The sequence below is a fragment of the Podarcis vaucheri genome (genome assembly GCF_965113315.1).
Source record: "Podarcis vaucheri genome assembly, chromosome: 6".
Taxonomy (NCBI): domain Eukaryota; kingdom Metazoa; phylum Chordata; class Lepidosauria; order Squamata; family Lacertidae; genus Podarcis; species Podarcis vaucheri.
This window is the reverse complement of record NC_138764.1, coordinates 55799421-55816658: the sequence shown is the minus strand read 5'-3', so window position 1 is coordinate 55816658 and position 17238 is coordinate 55799421. Positions and strand designations below refer to the sequence as shown.

General features: G+C 41.7%; 1 protein-coding gene across 5 annotated transcripts in view; it reads right to left on the bottom strand.

Annotated features, from left to right (window-relative positions):
• ERI3 (ERI1 exoribonuclease family member 3) overlaps positions 1 to 6475 on the bottom strand; it is a 208430-nt gene extending 201955 nt beyond the window's left edge. The window contains exons 1-3 of one of the 5 annotated variants that reach the window (XM_082228907.1): positions 6448 to 6475; positions 5898 to 5992; positions 3512 to 3581 (exon numbers count right to left, since the gene is read on the bottom strand). In XM_082228907.1, coding sequence (XP_082085033.1) covers positions 3512 to 3581; positions 5898 to 5992; positions 6448 to 6460 — 178 coding nt within the window. In that variant the 5' untranslated portion in view covers positions 6461 to 6475. Of the gene's footprint in view, positions 1 to 3511; positions 3582 to 5897; positions 6306 to 6447 lie in introns of those variants that run through there. The other 4 variants (XM_082228908.1, XM_082228906.1, XM_082228909.1 and 1 more) reach the window with 4 other exon arrangements.
• Positions 6476 to 17238: the final 10763 nt, after the last annotated feature.

Genomic DNA, 17238 nt, shown 5'->3' with positions numbered 1-17238 from the left:
ATCTTATATTATGCTATGTTCTGTTTAACAAGTTAATAATGTGTCGGACCAAATCCTTAAGTTCCTAACTTTGCCAGTGGGACTAATTAACCATCTTGGAGGGAATACTAATATTCACAGTGAACATTTTTATATTCTTGTTGTTTCTTGCAACCATGCCTTTAACTGCAATGTGTTTGGCTTAGAGACATTACTTTGAAGATATTTATTGCCTATTTTCTCTCCTCAGTTTTTCTGCTGCTTTAATGTCCACCAAGATATTATGGGAAGTGACATCAGTAATAACTGTCACAGAGGAAAGGTGTTTCTATGTGTTGATGTTAGAAAGAAGATGCAATCCCACAGATCTGTCCAATACCCCTGAGAATGGCTGTAGCATGAAAAATGGAAAAGTCCATATTAGGCCAATACCTTAATTAGACTGATCAAAATATTGCAAAATAATGTGCAAGCCTTTGAGTTCTCCATAACGTCATCAGGTTAGGTGGTAAATGGAGAGAGGGGAGAACTGATTTATTTTATGTTCTTCTTGTTATTATTCTGAAATGGCAGTCAATATGAAATATTCAGCAAAGTGAAATACACCTTAAATGCATAACAAAGACAATCAGGATGAGGATGAAGACTAGTTTTAGAGTAACTAACTAGGTTCCACTAAATTCATAGTTCCTCTCATATGAGTTGTTGTGGGTAAATGCGTAAAAAAGGAAAAATGGGTCAGGTTGCCAGGAGCCTGAAGGTTGCAAGTGAGAGAAATGCCATATGTACACCACTCCCTGGTTCCATATTCAATCATGAAAAGAGATTATAATATTTTCTACATCCATAATTATGCACTGAAAGATCAACATCTACCATTCTTTAACCACACTGAATCTGAGTACAAAAGGGTGATGGAAGTGCATTGAGGAGTAACTAATCCAAGTTTTTACTTAGACTTAACAAGGGCAGATATTAGATTTTTCTCTCTAGAACTCATGCATTTGGTAAAAAGGCTGCTTTGTGACTCTGAGGCTTCAATCCTATGCTCCACTGAACACAGAGGGACTTACTTCCAAGTAAGCATCCAAAGGATCAGGCTGCAAAATATTGTCCTGTCCAAGGAAAGTGTCTAAACAAATAGATTTTATAACTGAGAATGTGTTTTTTGTTTCTTTTATTTTCAGATATGCCTGACTTTTCCTTTCTCTGCTGAATAAACTTTATTTTATTTTTAATCAGTACTATTTCTATGTACCGTATTTTTTGCACCATAACACTCACTTTTTTCCTCCTAGAAAGTAAGGGGAAATATCTGTGCGTGCTATGGAGCGAATGCCTGCGGGTGGCAGGGGGGATCTGCTGCAGTCATGAGCAGAGGATCCATGGTTCCCTTTCCTTCCCTCCTCTGTGTTTACAAAGCATGGATCCACATGGATCCTCAGGATTTTTGCATTGGGCTACTCCAAACTCACTGTCAGATCACATGTCTGTGGCCACAGCATGAACCACAAAAATCATATATCCACTATTTTGTTTAGAATATTTTTTTTCTTGTTTTACTCCTCTAAAAACTATGTGCGTGTTATGGTCTGGTGCGTGTTATAGAGCGAAAAATACGGTAATCTAATGGTTTCAGCCTAGATACCCATAAGCCTCAGCACACTTTCCCCCCTTGTTACCTGAATAATACTGTATGTAGAAGGGCTATTGTGAGACTGGAAATCTTCTTTGAATAATCAAGAAAAGATGCATAGACTTCACATCAGTTCAGCTCCTTTTTAAAACTAGACGTAGCAGTCATAACAAACAAAAGTGTATCCCATAAGAGCCACCTTCTCATTTTCCCATCCTGAGTTACATTCTCAAAATCACAACAGGGAATAGTTATATAGATTTAAATATGTGGTAAAAATATGGCATCTATTTTGTGTCAGAATTGAAACTGGCTAGGCTAATTCTGTACTAAGTCAACCTCAGTCAGGTTATGTTAAGTTTACCAGCTCATCTAAAAGACCTCTTTAGTCTATGAAGGGATTCCAGAGATATGATAACAGCAAGGTATGCCTAACAATATCATACACAAAATAGCTGTATTGCTTTTTTTTTGTCATATGTGGATTATGTTGCCTTTCCATTTTTACTCCATGGCTAAAGGCTTCTCAAGAGCACCCTTCTTGTGCAACACAAAGCATAATTGTTGGCCAGCCAGAAGCATGATTACCTCAAATTATAGATATGGGGAGATTTGGTTGGGAACTTCCCCAGGGCTAATTAATTTATCTTGTAAAGTTTGGTTCAAAACTAGAAGGCCCTCCTCTTGGAGATCTTGGGAAGCAGAAAAAAAGCAAAATACAAAATTGGACCACGTTCCCTAAGTGACCGCCTCACCCCATATATTTTATAAACTAGTCTGAGGTTTTTGTTTTCTTTCTAGAATCAAGCAGTATATAAATTTTATGAAATAAATAATCTATGTAATAAATGTATCCCTGCTTAGCAACTTCTCAGATGAGAAGAGTACAACATGCCCCAGAGATACACTTAGTTTGTACTTGAAACTGAGCTTTTTAGTGTTGCAGCTCCACCACCCTGGAATCAATTCTCAGCTAAAATTAGACAGACGCCCAGTATCATTATATTTAAGCACCTACTGATTATTATTTTTAAATACGGCTTTCATTGTGGTGTGACAGAGTCATAAGAAAATAAGGAGAGCCTGCTAGATCTGACCAATGACTCATCTAGTCCAGCATCCTGTTCTCACAGTTGTCAACCAGATGCCTATGCAAAGACCAAAAGAGAAATCTGAGAGCCGCAACTCTATCCCCACTTGTGATTCCCAGCAACTGGCATTGAGATGCATACAGCTTCCGTCAGAGGAGGACAGTCATTTATGAAATATTAATTGTACATCTGTTTTTATTGTTTGTATAAGGGTCTTAAATTTGCTATTACAATTTTGCTCTCAACATTTCAAGAAACAGGGCTTGAAGAAGTCACATGGTTAACACCCTGAGTAGACCAGCCATTGTCCTAACAAGGGAGGTGTCTTCATATATGATTTATTAAATGTTACTGGTTCTGCACGGAGAGGGAGGGATAGGGAGGGAGGTAGCAGGGAATGACAATATGAATAAATTGTTCCATTATTTCAGGTATGGCCAACCAGGGGATAGTGGATTAGAGGGATTTTATCTAGCCTTGGTGGACCTCACCATCTTGAATCAACATGTGGCACATTTTTGCCAAAATATTAAATCTTAACCAAAGCTGCTCTCAAAAGCAGTGGAAAATGAATAATGTGATTGGAGAGTTACACACTTTAATGTTATATTTATTTTTGTGCCTGAGCTCATGTATTCCACAACTGAAAAGTACTAATTGTGGTACTGATTTTATGGTAGAGCCTGATCAACCTTGAAGGAATCAGATTCTTCAGCAAAATTGTGGCCCCTATCAATGCAGATTGGCCATGCGTTCATTTGCCAATGTACTTTTCTATACTTCAACTTCTCATTTTCTGACTAACCATATCTCCTGCTGTTGAGTTGGTAGGAAGGTGATAGTCCTTGCAATCCTTCTAAAGTGAGATCTGTAATCTGGAGCGGGGCGGGGGGGGGGGAATGAAAGAGACTACTGTTTCAGTCCCTTGGATGTTCCTCACAGAAAAAGCAAAACTCTGTCCTTTAGAACTGAGCTGTATCCATTCATCGTATCATCTGGAGGTTGCCTTCTGATGTGACTCAGGTGGAAACTGGCCGGGGCAGGAGGAACACTGTTTGCTAACGATAGCCTGACCACTGTTGTCAGTGTGCTGATAACCTCTGGGTTGGATTACTGTACTGTAATATTCTTGAGGTTAGTCTGGAAGCTGTAGCTGGTATAAAATGTGGTGTCTCAATGGCTTGCTTGGACAGAATATCACCAACATGTTACCCTGCTGTTGAAAGAATTCCACTGGCTGCCAAATAGCTGTAGGGCTTGTTTTGATGCATTAAGTCCTATACAGTTTGGGACCAGGATACCTGAAAGATCATCTCACCCCTTATACATCCAGCCAATCACTGCACTCTGTAAGTGATGGCCTCCTGCTTATACTGTACCATATTAACAGAAGGTCCATTCTGCATAATAAAGGAACTGAGCCTTTAGTGTTGTGGCACACACCCTTTGGAATTCCCACCCCTTAAATATTAGGTGCAGTCTCTTGTATTGTGCCTATGAAAGACTTACCGGTATCTCTTCCAACAAGCCTTTTATTGGTGCAAGTGTGTGTGTGTTTTCCTGGATGCCATTCATTCATTTATTCGTTCATTCATTCATTTTCTATACCACCCTTCAACCAAGGATCATAGGGCAGTTCACAATATAAAAATACAAAAATACACAACGTAACAAAAGCAATACCCCTCCCGCCCCAGTTTCAAAGACCATAGATTGTTTAATTAGCTAGAGGCCTGGAAGAAGAGGAATGTTTTTGCCTGGTGCCTAAAGATATGTAGCAAAGGTACCAGGTGAGACTCCCTGGGGAAAGCATTCCACAATCAGCGAGCCACATTTGGGACAATCCCAGCAGAGATTTTAAGTCACAAAATATGCAGCAAAGTAAAACATGAGAAATATAGACTTTTAGACCTTTAAAATAGACACTTTATAATGATTTCTAAAATATCCCTTTTTAAAGTTTCTTTCCAAAGTGCCCTTCTTCCCTCAGCATAGGAAAAGACCACGTTTTGTAAGTTAAAAAATGGTTTACTTACAAACTCTACAAAGGTCAGATTCATGTTATTCAGTAATAGTTTCACATGCAGTAAAACATAGCTTACTTACAAAGTGTTGAAAGTTCCTAAATTATTGGTATAGAAACTCAAGAGAGAGAGAGAGAGAGAGCGCTGTGTGGACTGAGCTGGAACAACTGGCTCAAACTTCTTCACACACTGAGGTTTGCAGGTAGACTGGGGGGAAAGAAAGGTTTGATTACCTAGTTCCTCCTAAGTGGGGAAGTGGACATAGCCAAGCCTGGCAGGTCAGCTTACTGTATGATATAAACCGCTTCATGCATTAATTAGACTTCAGCACATTGGTTATATGAGTATGGTTATCCCACACATTTTAGAGAATTTTCCCAGTCTCTACTTCAATTGGAATTGTTTGTAAGATGCATTTATTGTTTTATTGTTTGTTTACTACTCTAGGCTCCTTTGGGATGAATATATAGTTAATCATTATCATAATCATAATAATATCATCACCATTTGTACTGTTGAAAAAGCAGACAGGTCTTCCTTTTGCATTGTGCATCATTGCTGGATGCCTGCCATTCAGGGATGTTCCCTGGATCTCAAACAATCATTACTATTGTGACCTGCAACTGAACTAAGAGACAGATGTCCCTGACTGAGTAGGGCAGTGTAGTAATGTGCTACCTTATCCCTCATGCCACCAACTTGGGTCTATTTAATTTTCTCTTTGATTTTAATACAGATTTATTGAAAGTTTCAGTTATCAAAACAAACTGCAGTGGCAAATTGGTGTTCGTCTGCAGCCCTACAAGCACCTATAAACCTGCCATGGCATGAAATAAATGGCACTATATTGGAGGTCAGTTATTGCAATAGTAATCCTCCTGGGATTTCCACTGTGCAGTTTAATATTTTTCTTATTACCCTCTTTCTTCATTGCTATTTATGTCTTTCTCTTTACATTCAGAGTAACATGCTGCTGTCCACCTCAATAGGCAGAAAGTCACCTCAAATAAACCTGTGAACGATGCACAGCCAGAAATCCCCAGAAAATATGTCTAAGAGAGGCCTCATGACACCAGGGACAACCTTATTAAAAAATATTCCGGCCGGGCCCACTGCTTGTTTTTCAGCGATACCTCCAAAAGCTCTCTTTTCTGTTCTTTCTCTTACCTTCACAGCAGAAGTTGGTCCTTCAGGTAGTGTTGTCTCAAGTTCTGTTAGGACAGCAGGAGGGGTTAAGTAGTGCCCAGGCCGGAGGAGAGGTGCTGCAGGTGGGGAAGGGTCTGCTAGGTTGAATACCAACATGACTTTCACAACCAAAAGACAAACAGAACCACACAGCAACAACTGGAACAACAACCACAACAGCAGCAGCAGCAGCAGGAGCTCTGCTGCAACCGGAAACAAGATTAAGGCCTAGGCAGCCTTCTCCACAGGAGACCTTCAAGGTAAGATTGGAGCCGCTCTGGATGTGCTTCCTTTCTATCACCATGATGTGGGGAGGAGGGGTGGAAAGGAAGGAATTATACTTGGCTGCCATGCCAGCACAAAGAAAGCACACCCGCATGAACCTCACTCCTGCCCACCCCACCCCCAACCAACCACACTTGCAGTGGGCACTATTATTTCTAAGTGGCTGTCTTTGAGATTTCACAGATTGCCATGTAATAGATGCTGATTATATCAAGGAATCCCTGTGTTGCTGAGAGGCCAAACTCACCCTCTTTCCCCATATGGCACCTTAGAAAGGAACCAAGTCTCCCCTACCACCGCCTCCCAAGAAGGAACCAAGGAACTGTGCATTCTGATTACTGGAAAGGCCTCCCTTAGGACGGTTTTCTGTGTGTCTAGTTTATTCTCAGGGATGCTTAAATAGGGATTGCCTTCTCTGAACACTAGGGGTCGCTCAGCAGGTCTCTTCCTGCATTTCTCACAGGCTCTGCTTCTGGGCCTAGTCTCCCTTGCTGCAAGGGGCCTTTCCTACAGCAGGGTGGTGGTCAGACAGAAATTGAGAACTTCAAACATTTACAGAAGTGGAAGCTACTGCTGCAGGAAACAGGTTTGGCTCAGCTCAGGCAAACTCCTATCACGGACTGGGGAAGGAGCGACAACCCGCTCTGGGTGGCAATGGCCAGCCCAGCGCATGAACACTCTCAGGGAAGCATTCGCTGTGGGATAAACAAAGGGTTGGGGGGAGACAGGCATCTGGCAGGAGGGAGGTCCAAGGCAACAGGGAGCAGCAGGGCAGAGTGGGATAAGGTGCAGACCTGGACAGATGCCCTGAGCTGAGGGAGGAGAGGAGGGCAAGCAGCAAGCAGGAGGGAATGCGTCATCAGTAGGGGGCAGGGCATGTGAGTCAGAGGGGCAAAGAGGCCGGGGGGGGGGGGTTGACAGTCTCTTGAGGCCAGGCTTGGCAGCTTTATGTCCCAAAATATTTCCTGGCATTACTATCCTGCAGTACCAAGGAGTGCAAAGCCACTCCTCTCTCGTCTCCCCTTCAGGTGCCCTGGTCTGAGAGACTCCTGCCCAGCCAGGCTGACATCCATGGGCAGCTACCGCACCAGCAGCTCATTGTATTGTATGGCACATGCCACCTTTGCTTCCGTTTTCGGGAAGTGTGCCAGGTGACTGAGGCAGTGGAGCTGCATTTTCAGCGTTCACAGTGCACACTTGATCACTATATGTGCTGAGCAGTGAGCCTGGCTGTAGCATGCATTGTGCTCTGGCACATCCATCAGATAAGGGCCTCAGCAGGCAGCCATGGACAGTGGGATGGAGAAGACAATGGTCAGTGACATCCCACATGCCTTGTCAGCCAAGCCAGGGGCGGGGTGGGCAAATGCCAGTGGTAGGCAAGGCCAAAGTAAAAAAGCAGGTGGAGGAATGCTGGTGATTCCTACCTTGGAACACTAAGCTGCTTTCCAGCCATGCAAAAAGCCAGAGTTTTCCATATACACATCTCTCCATCAAGGCAAACAAGAGGTGTTGTCATAGTTAAGAACACATGCCAGCCAGGCAAAAATGCTTGGTGTGGGGCAGGGCCAGTGAGGGGTGTAGCTTGATAAGAGGGGTTATGGCATGGGAATAGGATGTAGGCTAGTAGAGTCTCAAAGGCCAGATAGAGATGCCTGGGGAGCTACATTCAGCCCCCAGCCAGATGTCCCCCCCAATAATATGTTTTTCTCCAGTTTAAAAGTCAATAATTTTTAAACTGTAACTACACTGGATTGGCCTAATTCAGGGGCATACATCATTCAGAATTACCAGCTCAGCAGTTCCCGCTTCAGACTGGAGCATCTGAGGCTTTGTTATATCATTAGGGGTTTATTCTATTGCAACAGCGGCATGTGCAGCTGTGCCTATGAGGACAGAGTCTTGGAGGAAATACACTGTTCTATGCAGCCAGATGATTCACCTTTGCACATAAAGAAGTTTTGTTTTTACAGCTCTTGTTAAAGACATTTTCTCATCACGGCACCAGACATATTAAAGCCCACAATAAATTACACTCCCGCCCACCTAGAGCTCAAGCACACTGTTAGTTAAAGTTTCCTACCCAAACTTCATTTGCCTGCTTGTTGACACTGGGGTGTTCTAATGGTTTGATGAATACTGCATTTTTCATATCTATAGATGCTATGGATTGGTTATATCTATACTGAGCACAATTTCGAGGTCAGGGTGAGAGCTAGGGTCAAGTTGGGTGTATGATTTTGGCTTTGTTTGGTTTTATGTTTGATGCACAAAAAAGCAAATGATCCCTGAGATAAACTCATCCTCGGAAAACCCTCCAGAGAAAAGGTCTGTTCTACAATTTTTTGAGGTCGCTTGTCAGCTGTTTATCCACAGTACACCTTCTGTTTGTTTCACAGAATCATTGCTGAAGCTGTGCATCTTTGTGGTGGTGCCCTTGCACAAATACAAGGCAAGAAGACTACACGGAATGGAAAAGGCAACAGAAGGATGCAGAGGATACTGGAAAAGTAGAGCTGAGCGACCATCATTGTGAGCCAAACTTAATTTCCCATAGTCCCACATAAATTAGGGGTGGGAATGTTAGAAATGTTGATCCTATGTGAACCAGGTCAAATTAAATCACATTTCCAGGCTAGGGAAATTACTTTTGCCTGCAGCAAGAGAGAATGGCACACAGCACAAATTAAGGCAAGGAGCCTAGTGCCCCTGGGCTGGCTGCACTTGTATCCACTTAATGCACAACGGATGGAATCTGTAATTAGTGCATTGCAATGGATCCATGTGGGACACTTGCTGACTGTCTGGTAGAAGGTTACTTTGGCAAGGGAACTGGAAATGGGATCTGTCACAAATCTCTTATTGTTAGGAACTAAGCCCACCCTGGATCCATAAAGAGGTGTGCTCTTTCTATCTCTCTTGATGTCCCAGGCAGGATTGCGAAGGGTCTGTGAAAGACTCCTGTTGGAAATTGTGGAGAGATGCTTTCAGCTATTATGGACCATCCTAAGCCAGATGGATCAATGGCAGCTTCCTATATTCTTGTTGGGAGGCTATCAGCAGGGCTGACCCAATACATTTTAGCACCTGAGGCAAACCACAAAATAGTGCTCCCCACCGCTGTCCAGGGAAGAAGGGGTGAGTGAAGATGTACATCAGAAGCAAGGGGGCAGAATAAACATCTACATCAGGAACAAGGCTGGTAGGAGACCAGCAGCACCTCCCCAGAGACTGATATAGAGGCAGCATTGTGGGGGCTGCCGAGGAGGCGGCAGATCCAGCCCCCAAGGAGCATGCTGCAGCTGTCATTGCCACCACCACAGCAACAGCAGGTGATGCATTCCTTGGAAGCTGGATCTGCTTCCCCTGTGAATCCTGCCACCTGAGGCATTTGCCTCACCTTGCCTCATGGATGGGCTGACCCTGGTAGTCAGGATCAAACCATTAGGCAGGGCTTAAAAACTAATCAGTAAGATAAAAAAATCAAAGTGCACAAGAGCATGTTGGTCAGACAGAGTTCCATGGAGAGAGGTAGCTCTCTTAATACTCCTTCCTCCTGAGAAAGAGCCAATGGCCAGCTTTGGCATAGTAATTCAGGAAAATTATTGCCTGAGAAAATGTAGTGATAGTGCTCACCACATTACGACTATCACTTTACTCAGAAGCCATAGTGATGCAATTTGCAACATAGGACAATTGTCAGCATTTCCTGACATGCCTACCACCAACCAATGTTTAGGGTGATCTTCAGTGGCATACCAAGAGTCAATTGTCAGTTTACTATAAACTGACATAGCTGAAAGTCACATGGACAGAATTTCCCCATGGTTAGATAAACATAATCTATTGAGAATTAATGTGTTTTGGATAGTTGGGTGCATCCACAAGCTTCTTTCCCCCATGGCTGCCCCAGATTATTGTCAGAATCAGCATTGAGAGTACTTGGAGATTTGTATGAGCTCATTAATGTTAACTTAGTGCTTTTGCATAATCTAGCACAGATCAGATGCTATAGCCTTCACTGGGTTGTCGTTCCCATTCGTTAAAAAATGACAAATCATACTCACTCTCCAAAACAAATCACAATAATTCCTTTATTGAAGCATTTCTTTGTTCTCCTTGAAATGTTCCCATGATGCCTATATAAAAATGGACAAAGACTGGGTGGCAGGTCAAAAGGGATCACTGATCACTTGTATTGCTCCACTCTTTCCTCAGATTAACTGTAATTTTTTTACCATTTGCTTTTCTTCTCCTGTATTTAGGCTTTGAGCAGGGCTATATTTCATACTCTGTAGGTTGTCTGATGCAATCATCCCCAGGTCCGTGGCTGGGATTCCTGAAGGATTATAGCTTTGCTTAAAAGTAATATTTTTATTTCCTTTGTGCTTTTCAAGCCCTTAGAGTTACACCATAGTTGGGTTTTGAACAATTCTCTACCATATGGAAGAGAAAACATGAACTTGTTCTTCTTAAGGCTGTGCTTCTCAAATGTTTTGAACTTGGCCCCCTTTCTAAACTACTGCACCTTCTGCTAGCACCAACCATCTGCTGAGCGCACAGATATCCTTGCATGCATCTGAGTGCATGCATTCTGCTGCAGTGCATGGAGATCTATGTATCAAGAAGGAAGGATATTAAATATTACTTCTGTTACTCAGTTGGTAGAGCATAAGACTCTTAATCTCAGGGTTGTGGGTTCAAGCCACACGTTGGGCAAAAGATTCCTGCATTGCAGGGGTTTGGACTATATGACCCTCATGTTGTTGTTGTTTAGTCGTTTAGTTGTGTCCGACTCTTTGTGACCCTATGCACCAGAGCACGCCAGGCACTCCTGTCTTCCACTCCCTCCCTCAGTTTGGTCAAACTCATGCTGGTAGCTTCGAGAACACTGTCCAACCATCTCATCCTCTGTCGTCCCCTTCTCCATGTGCCCTCAATCTTTCCCAACATCAGGGTCTTTTCCAGGGAGTCTTCTCTTCTCATGAGGTGGCCAAAGTATTGGCGCCTCAGCTTCATGATCTGTCCTTCCAGTGAGCCCTCAGGGCTGATTTCCTAAAGAATGGATAGGTTTGATCTTCTTGCAGTCCATGGGACTCTCAAGAGTCTCCTCCAGCACCATAATTCAAAAGCATCAATTCTTTGGCGATCAGCCTTCTTTATGGTCCAGCTCTCACTTCCATACATCACTACTGGGAAAACCATAGCTTTATGCCCCTTCCAACTCTACAATGCTGTGAATCTATTACCCTTTGCCTGCTCCATCTAGACAGATGACAGGTGTAATTTAGGGAGTCCAGGAAATTTAATTTCCCACCTGTATTTCAGGCTACATATGTTTATTATGTACTCAGAAGTTCTTATATCTCTGGCCCATTTACTCATTCCACACTTGGACAAGACACGATTGTATCTGATTAAATGGATCTAGGTGCTAGATTTGTATGTTTGTATTGCAAAGAGCTCCAAACTGGCTGTGAAGAACTCCAAAATAACAAATGAGCTTCACTGTGAAAAATTATGCAAGACACAAAGGAGCAAAAAATCCTTACTTCAAATATATAATGAAGAGGTTCAAGCTGGAAGTAACTGACCAGAAAGGGATTTTGGGGTCAGGGTGGACAGTTCCATTAAAATGTCAACCCAGTGTGCAGCAGCTGTGAAAATCAAATTTATTAGGGATCATTAGGAATGGGTTAAAAATAAATACGGTATACAAATCTATAGTGTAACCAAGCTTGGAATATTAGTTGCCATGCTTAAAAATGATATTGTAAAGCTGGAAAAGGTGCAGAAAAGGGGGGGGGCAAAGTGATCAGGGAATTGGAACAACTTGCAAAGAAGAAAGGTTACAAAGCTTGGGGCTAATTAGTTTAGGGGGAAAGGTAACTAAGGGAGGGTATGTTATAAATGTATTAAGGCTTTGCATAATGTGGGGAAAGTGCTCAGAGATGTGTTTTTTTCTTTGTTCATAATACTAGAATCTAAAATAAAGAAATTAATGGAATCAGTTCAATAATCTGGAATGATGTGAGATTCAGGACACTCAAAACACCATACTTTTTCAGACAGCCCATAGTTAAAGCTACGGAATTTGCTTCCACAATATATGGTGAATATAAAAGGGGAATTAGATAAATTCATGGAGGATAAGGCCATCGATTGCTATTAATCATGATGGCTATGTAACACTTCCAGGATCAGAGGCAGAAGGCCCCTGAGTACCAGTTGAAGGAAGATGATGGCCTCACAGAGTAGTTGTGTCCTACTTTTCAACTTCCACTGGGGCACCTGGTGGAGAAACAGGATGCTGAATTCAAAGGGTCTTTGGTCTGATTTAGTAGGGCTCTTCTTTACATTCTTAGATTCACCAGCATAAAGTTATAATTATATGCTTCTCTGAAAAAAATGCTAAAAAAACCAGTGACAATTGTTTTTTAAAGGAACCCCAGAAAAATACCGTTAATTACACCTTTTTGCATTTAATCTTTAATATCTACATGAGTGGGCTTTCAAATCTTGATAGTCTTTCTTCTCCACCACTTCATCCCTGAATTATGAATTCATCACTGACAGGCAGGCTTTGTGGGGCTGGCATAGAGGAGAGAGGAGGAGGAGGAAATAACAGGGCTTGCTTGGTTTCACATATTGATCTGAAAGGCTGAAACTGAAAAACTAATTCCTCCTGGATTCCTATCCACCCAGAGCAGAAGTGGTTTCATTGAGTTGAAGGCTTGGATTCTTATTGTATTACAAAAGATCAGAGACCGACAGAGTATCATGAACGTTCCTTGGTTCAGTATGTTAGGTTTAGATACCATCTGTTATTTTTTGGGATTTAGACTAGGCAACCCTAATTCCTAAATTCTGATTCTTTCCAGCAGAGGGCATGGGGCAAACACACTATTTTAGCGGGTAGTGATCTTTAAAAGCCTGTCCAAAAAACAGGGCTTAATACGAGCTAATGTTCTCTAAAGGTGGGTCCCAGAATTTGTTTTCCATCTGGAGCTCAGCCCTGGACATGTCCATTTGCATCCTGCTAAAAAAGAAGTAGCAGCTCCTGGCTTCTGTTTGCACTGATATTTCCAAGAGTCCAACACAAATCATGTTTACTTGAAACACCCATCTCATTGATTTAAGTGGAATTGGCTTTGAATTAAATATGCTTAGAATTACTAGTCTTAAAGAGATACAGAACAGAAAATCCCTATATTACATATCACTTTCCAAGCAGGTATTTTTATACCGTTAGATAACTTCCTTAGCTAGAATATAAGTTAATCTACTACAGTGTCTACATTAAAACAGACTAATCAGTGTGAAGTTAATGCCAGATACTGGATCCATATCACAACTAGACTGCTTTTGTGTGTAGGTGTGCCAAGACCCAGTTGACATAACCACCTTGATGTAGCAGTGCAGCCACTACAAATTACCATCTCCAGCTTATTGGCCAATCTTGTGACTTCTTCAGCATGTGTTGACATGGTGACTCTGTGCACATCTTAAAGCATTTTATGTAATATACAGTCTGTGGTCTTTACATGTGTCAGAGCATTCCCTACTTTAGGGAGAAAATTGCAGCTCCTGGGGGCTTCACCACCTTATCAAAATGGTTGTGGGAATCAGCCTGTACCTAAATGCTTTCCAGTTCCTTATTTCTCTCCAGAAACAAACAGCAGAGCCAGGGGTTCAGGAGAAAGCTCTGCTTTGTTTACAGCTTCAGCCTGAAGTAGTTGCTTGGCTGTAGTAGTTGCTTTGTCTATAAAGGGAAGAAGAACTAGTCATAGTCTGCCGGTCCGTCTGGGGGGCTATGTCAGGGAAATGGGGGTGATTTAGATTCAAAGTCTTCTCTGTTCCACCCCAGCATCAGGGCCAAACCCATGTTTTTTTTCATTTGGGTCAAAGCCTGGCAGGCCTCAGCTGCCCCCTTTACAGCCACTACCATCCTCAAACCATGCCACCACGATGAGGTTTCCAACCATTGACCTCCTCTTGTTTGTAATTACCTTTTGGTTTAAATGTTTAAAATGAGATCATAAAACAAAAATAGCAAAGTTAGCAAGATACATTATCAAAGTGCACACAGCAGTGTTGGCTACAGTGCCTCAAGATGTCACATTTCAAGTCAATAGGTAAATTACAATAAAATATAGTTATAAGCCAGAGTGGACTGAAATTACAGAGAGTTATCTTTAAGCAGAGTCTAACCTTTGAATAGAACTTATTCACAATGTTATCTGACCTGATAGATATGAGATAAAGAGCTACTATATTACATCAGATTTATCTCTCTTAGCAATGCTGCTAATTACTCAGTTTTGATATACCAGTAATTCTTATAATGCCATAGCCCCAATTTCCGTCTAGCTGACCTTTCGTGGTGAACCCTGTTGTCTTCCAATATTAACCTCCTTATCTGACTGTGGAAAAGGAGTTCCATGGTATCCTAAGACCCCTCAGCTACCCTCACATACAGCAGAGAATTGCTCCCTTCATCTGTAATGGTACTATTTTACTGTAAGATGCATACCTAATTAAAAAGGAAAAACTCCTGCCTGTAAAAGCAACAACTTTGAACAACTTTGATTCTGGTAAGGGTGATTGAGGCAAAAAACATAGCTCTGCTCTGCAAGCGAAACCCAAGCTCCAGCAAGTTCCAAGAGAGGTCTTCAATGATCAAACTAAATCCACAAATTTAATTGTATGCCTGAAAATAATACACCTGTGTTTAAACGCGTGGAACATACACTCTATATACAAAACCTTTTGATCCTTCCAGCCATAAGTGCTGGCTCCCTGGGGCCCTGGGTGCTCGAGCACCTACAAAATTCTCCATGAAAGGGTTGGGCACCCACAAATTTCGGCTCCAGGACCATGCACGCTTCATGGCACCCACAGATCTGAGCACCCATGGTCATAGGGCCAAGCTGGCACTCCTACTTCTAGCTGATCACCCATTGTTTCTTACCATATTGACCCAAATATAAGCCACACCCAAATATAAGTTGCACCTTTAAAATTGGGGGGGGGGGAGAGAAAAGAAAAAATACCCGAATTTAAGCCGCTCCATTCCTCTCTGCTCTTGGCTGCATACTGAACAGGGGAGGGGGGAGCCACACTGTGTTGCCTTCGGCTTTTACCCTTCCTCGCTCTCTCCCTTCTTGGCCTTGGGGAAGAGGACAGGAAACCAAGCATGGGGCGGGCACCGCTTTGCCACGCTCCTGGCGCTGTTTGCCCTGCGCTCCTGGCTGCATACCGTAAGGTTGCGAATATAAGCCGCACTTTAACTTTTCATGATCGGAATTTGGGGGGAAAGTGAGGCTTATATTCAGGCCAATACAGTATTTAATGTTTTGGTTATTTGGAATAGCATATCAGAAAAGCCAAATTAGGTCAGACCAATGGTCCATCTAGCTTGCAGTCCTTTCCTTAGCAGGAACCTTCCTAAAGAATCCTAAACAGTGCCCATATCCAGGTGCTTTTGGAAGTTCTAGCTCCTAAACGTAAGGATGCACTAAAAGCAACATGATAGATGCCTATAGAACATGATATAGCAATAAACCTGTTGGGTTGTGTGTGTGTGTGTGTGTTTCTAGTGGTTCAAAAGAATGTATCTGCTAAGCCCATACCCTTGCAGTGAGTTATAAAAAGGGAAGGAATGACTACAGTCATTACATTTCTGAGTACCAAGGCTTCCTCCTTAGGAATAAGAGAATCCAGGACTGTAATATTTAATTCTTTCCTATGATTTGTCATCACAGTAGTAGGGTATTAAAGTACCTGATCTCAAGAGCACTTAAACATATGTTCAACTTTTCTCAAAAGGGATTATTAATTTGGATAAAGTTACACATGTGTTTTCAATACTTGAAGGATTTGAAGCTCTTGTAGTCTCCTTTGGATTTGGAAAACATGTTCATAAGAAAGACTGCACTTATAATTGTCCCTGACTAATGTGAAGTTGATATATCCAGTTCCTCCCTCCTCAACTCTTTCTAACAGACACACAAAATCTGCACTTTTGTGCATACATACACACTTCAAAAATCATTGAATGTAATTTTAAATGGGATTTCCCCCCCCCCCAATAAATATCCTTCCAAAGTTGGAAGTACTACTGACAGCATACTTATGAATTTGGAAATACACAAGATCACTACCAAAAACATATAGGAACCAATTTTTATTTTAATATATTTATATGCTGCTATTCTCGGCAAATGTTGCTTTTGTAATATTTTTAAATAAGGTTCTGAAGCTGAAAGCTATATCTTACATTTTGCTGACATGGAATAGTGATTGATGTGTCTTCCTATTCATTAAAATGTTTTCTGTGGATGGGTTGTTTGCATATCCAGCTTCTGAAACATCAAAAGACTTCAGATTCAACTTGGCAAATTCACATATATGTTACAGATGCAATATGAGGACTTGGCAATGGAATCCAAACCCTTTTTTCAGCTGGACTGGGTGTGCTTGGGGGGAGTGTATTGGGCAGAGGTGCCCCTCCACCCAGCCCAGCCACCCTCAAAGTTCAAGAGTATACAAAATAAAATGAATATGTGCAATTATTATTACATGTTTGACATTTGAAAAGCTGAACAAAATTATTTGAACACAATTCTGAATTCCGTAAAAAAAAAGGCATGTAATTTTAATTTTTTTTAATGTACCTAATGTTGTTGACCCCATTATTTTAATGTTGAAAAAGTAATGAAATTACATTTATATCTAATTATTTTGTGGGACTACCAGTGGTCTCCCATTGGTCAATATCTGCTTTGCTTTATCAATAGTTCTGTATCAGGTCTTCCAGATAATCTACAGGACCCAATGTTGACATTATTATTATAATTATAATTATTATTATTACAGAAACCAACATGTATTCTTATCAATTTACATTTTTAAGGTTCCTGCTGAAAATACTAAATGCATCTGACTTCCTATCCTCTAGCATGCACGTATCATACTTTGCCTCGTTGTTGACATTTTTCAGTGGTATGCTTCCCTGAGTAATGTTGCTGGGACTGCC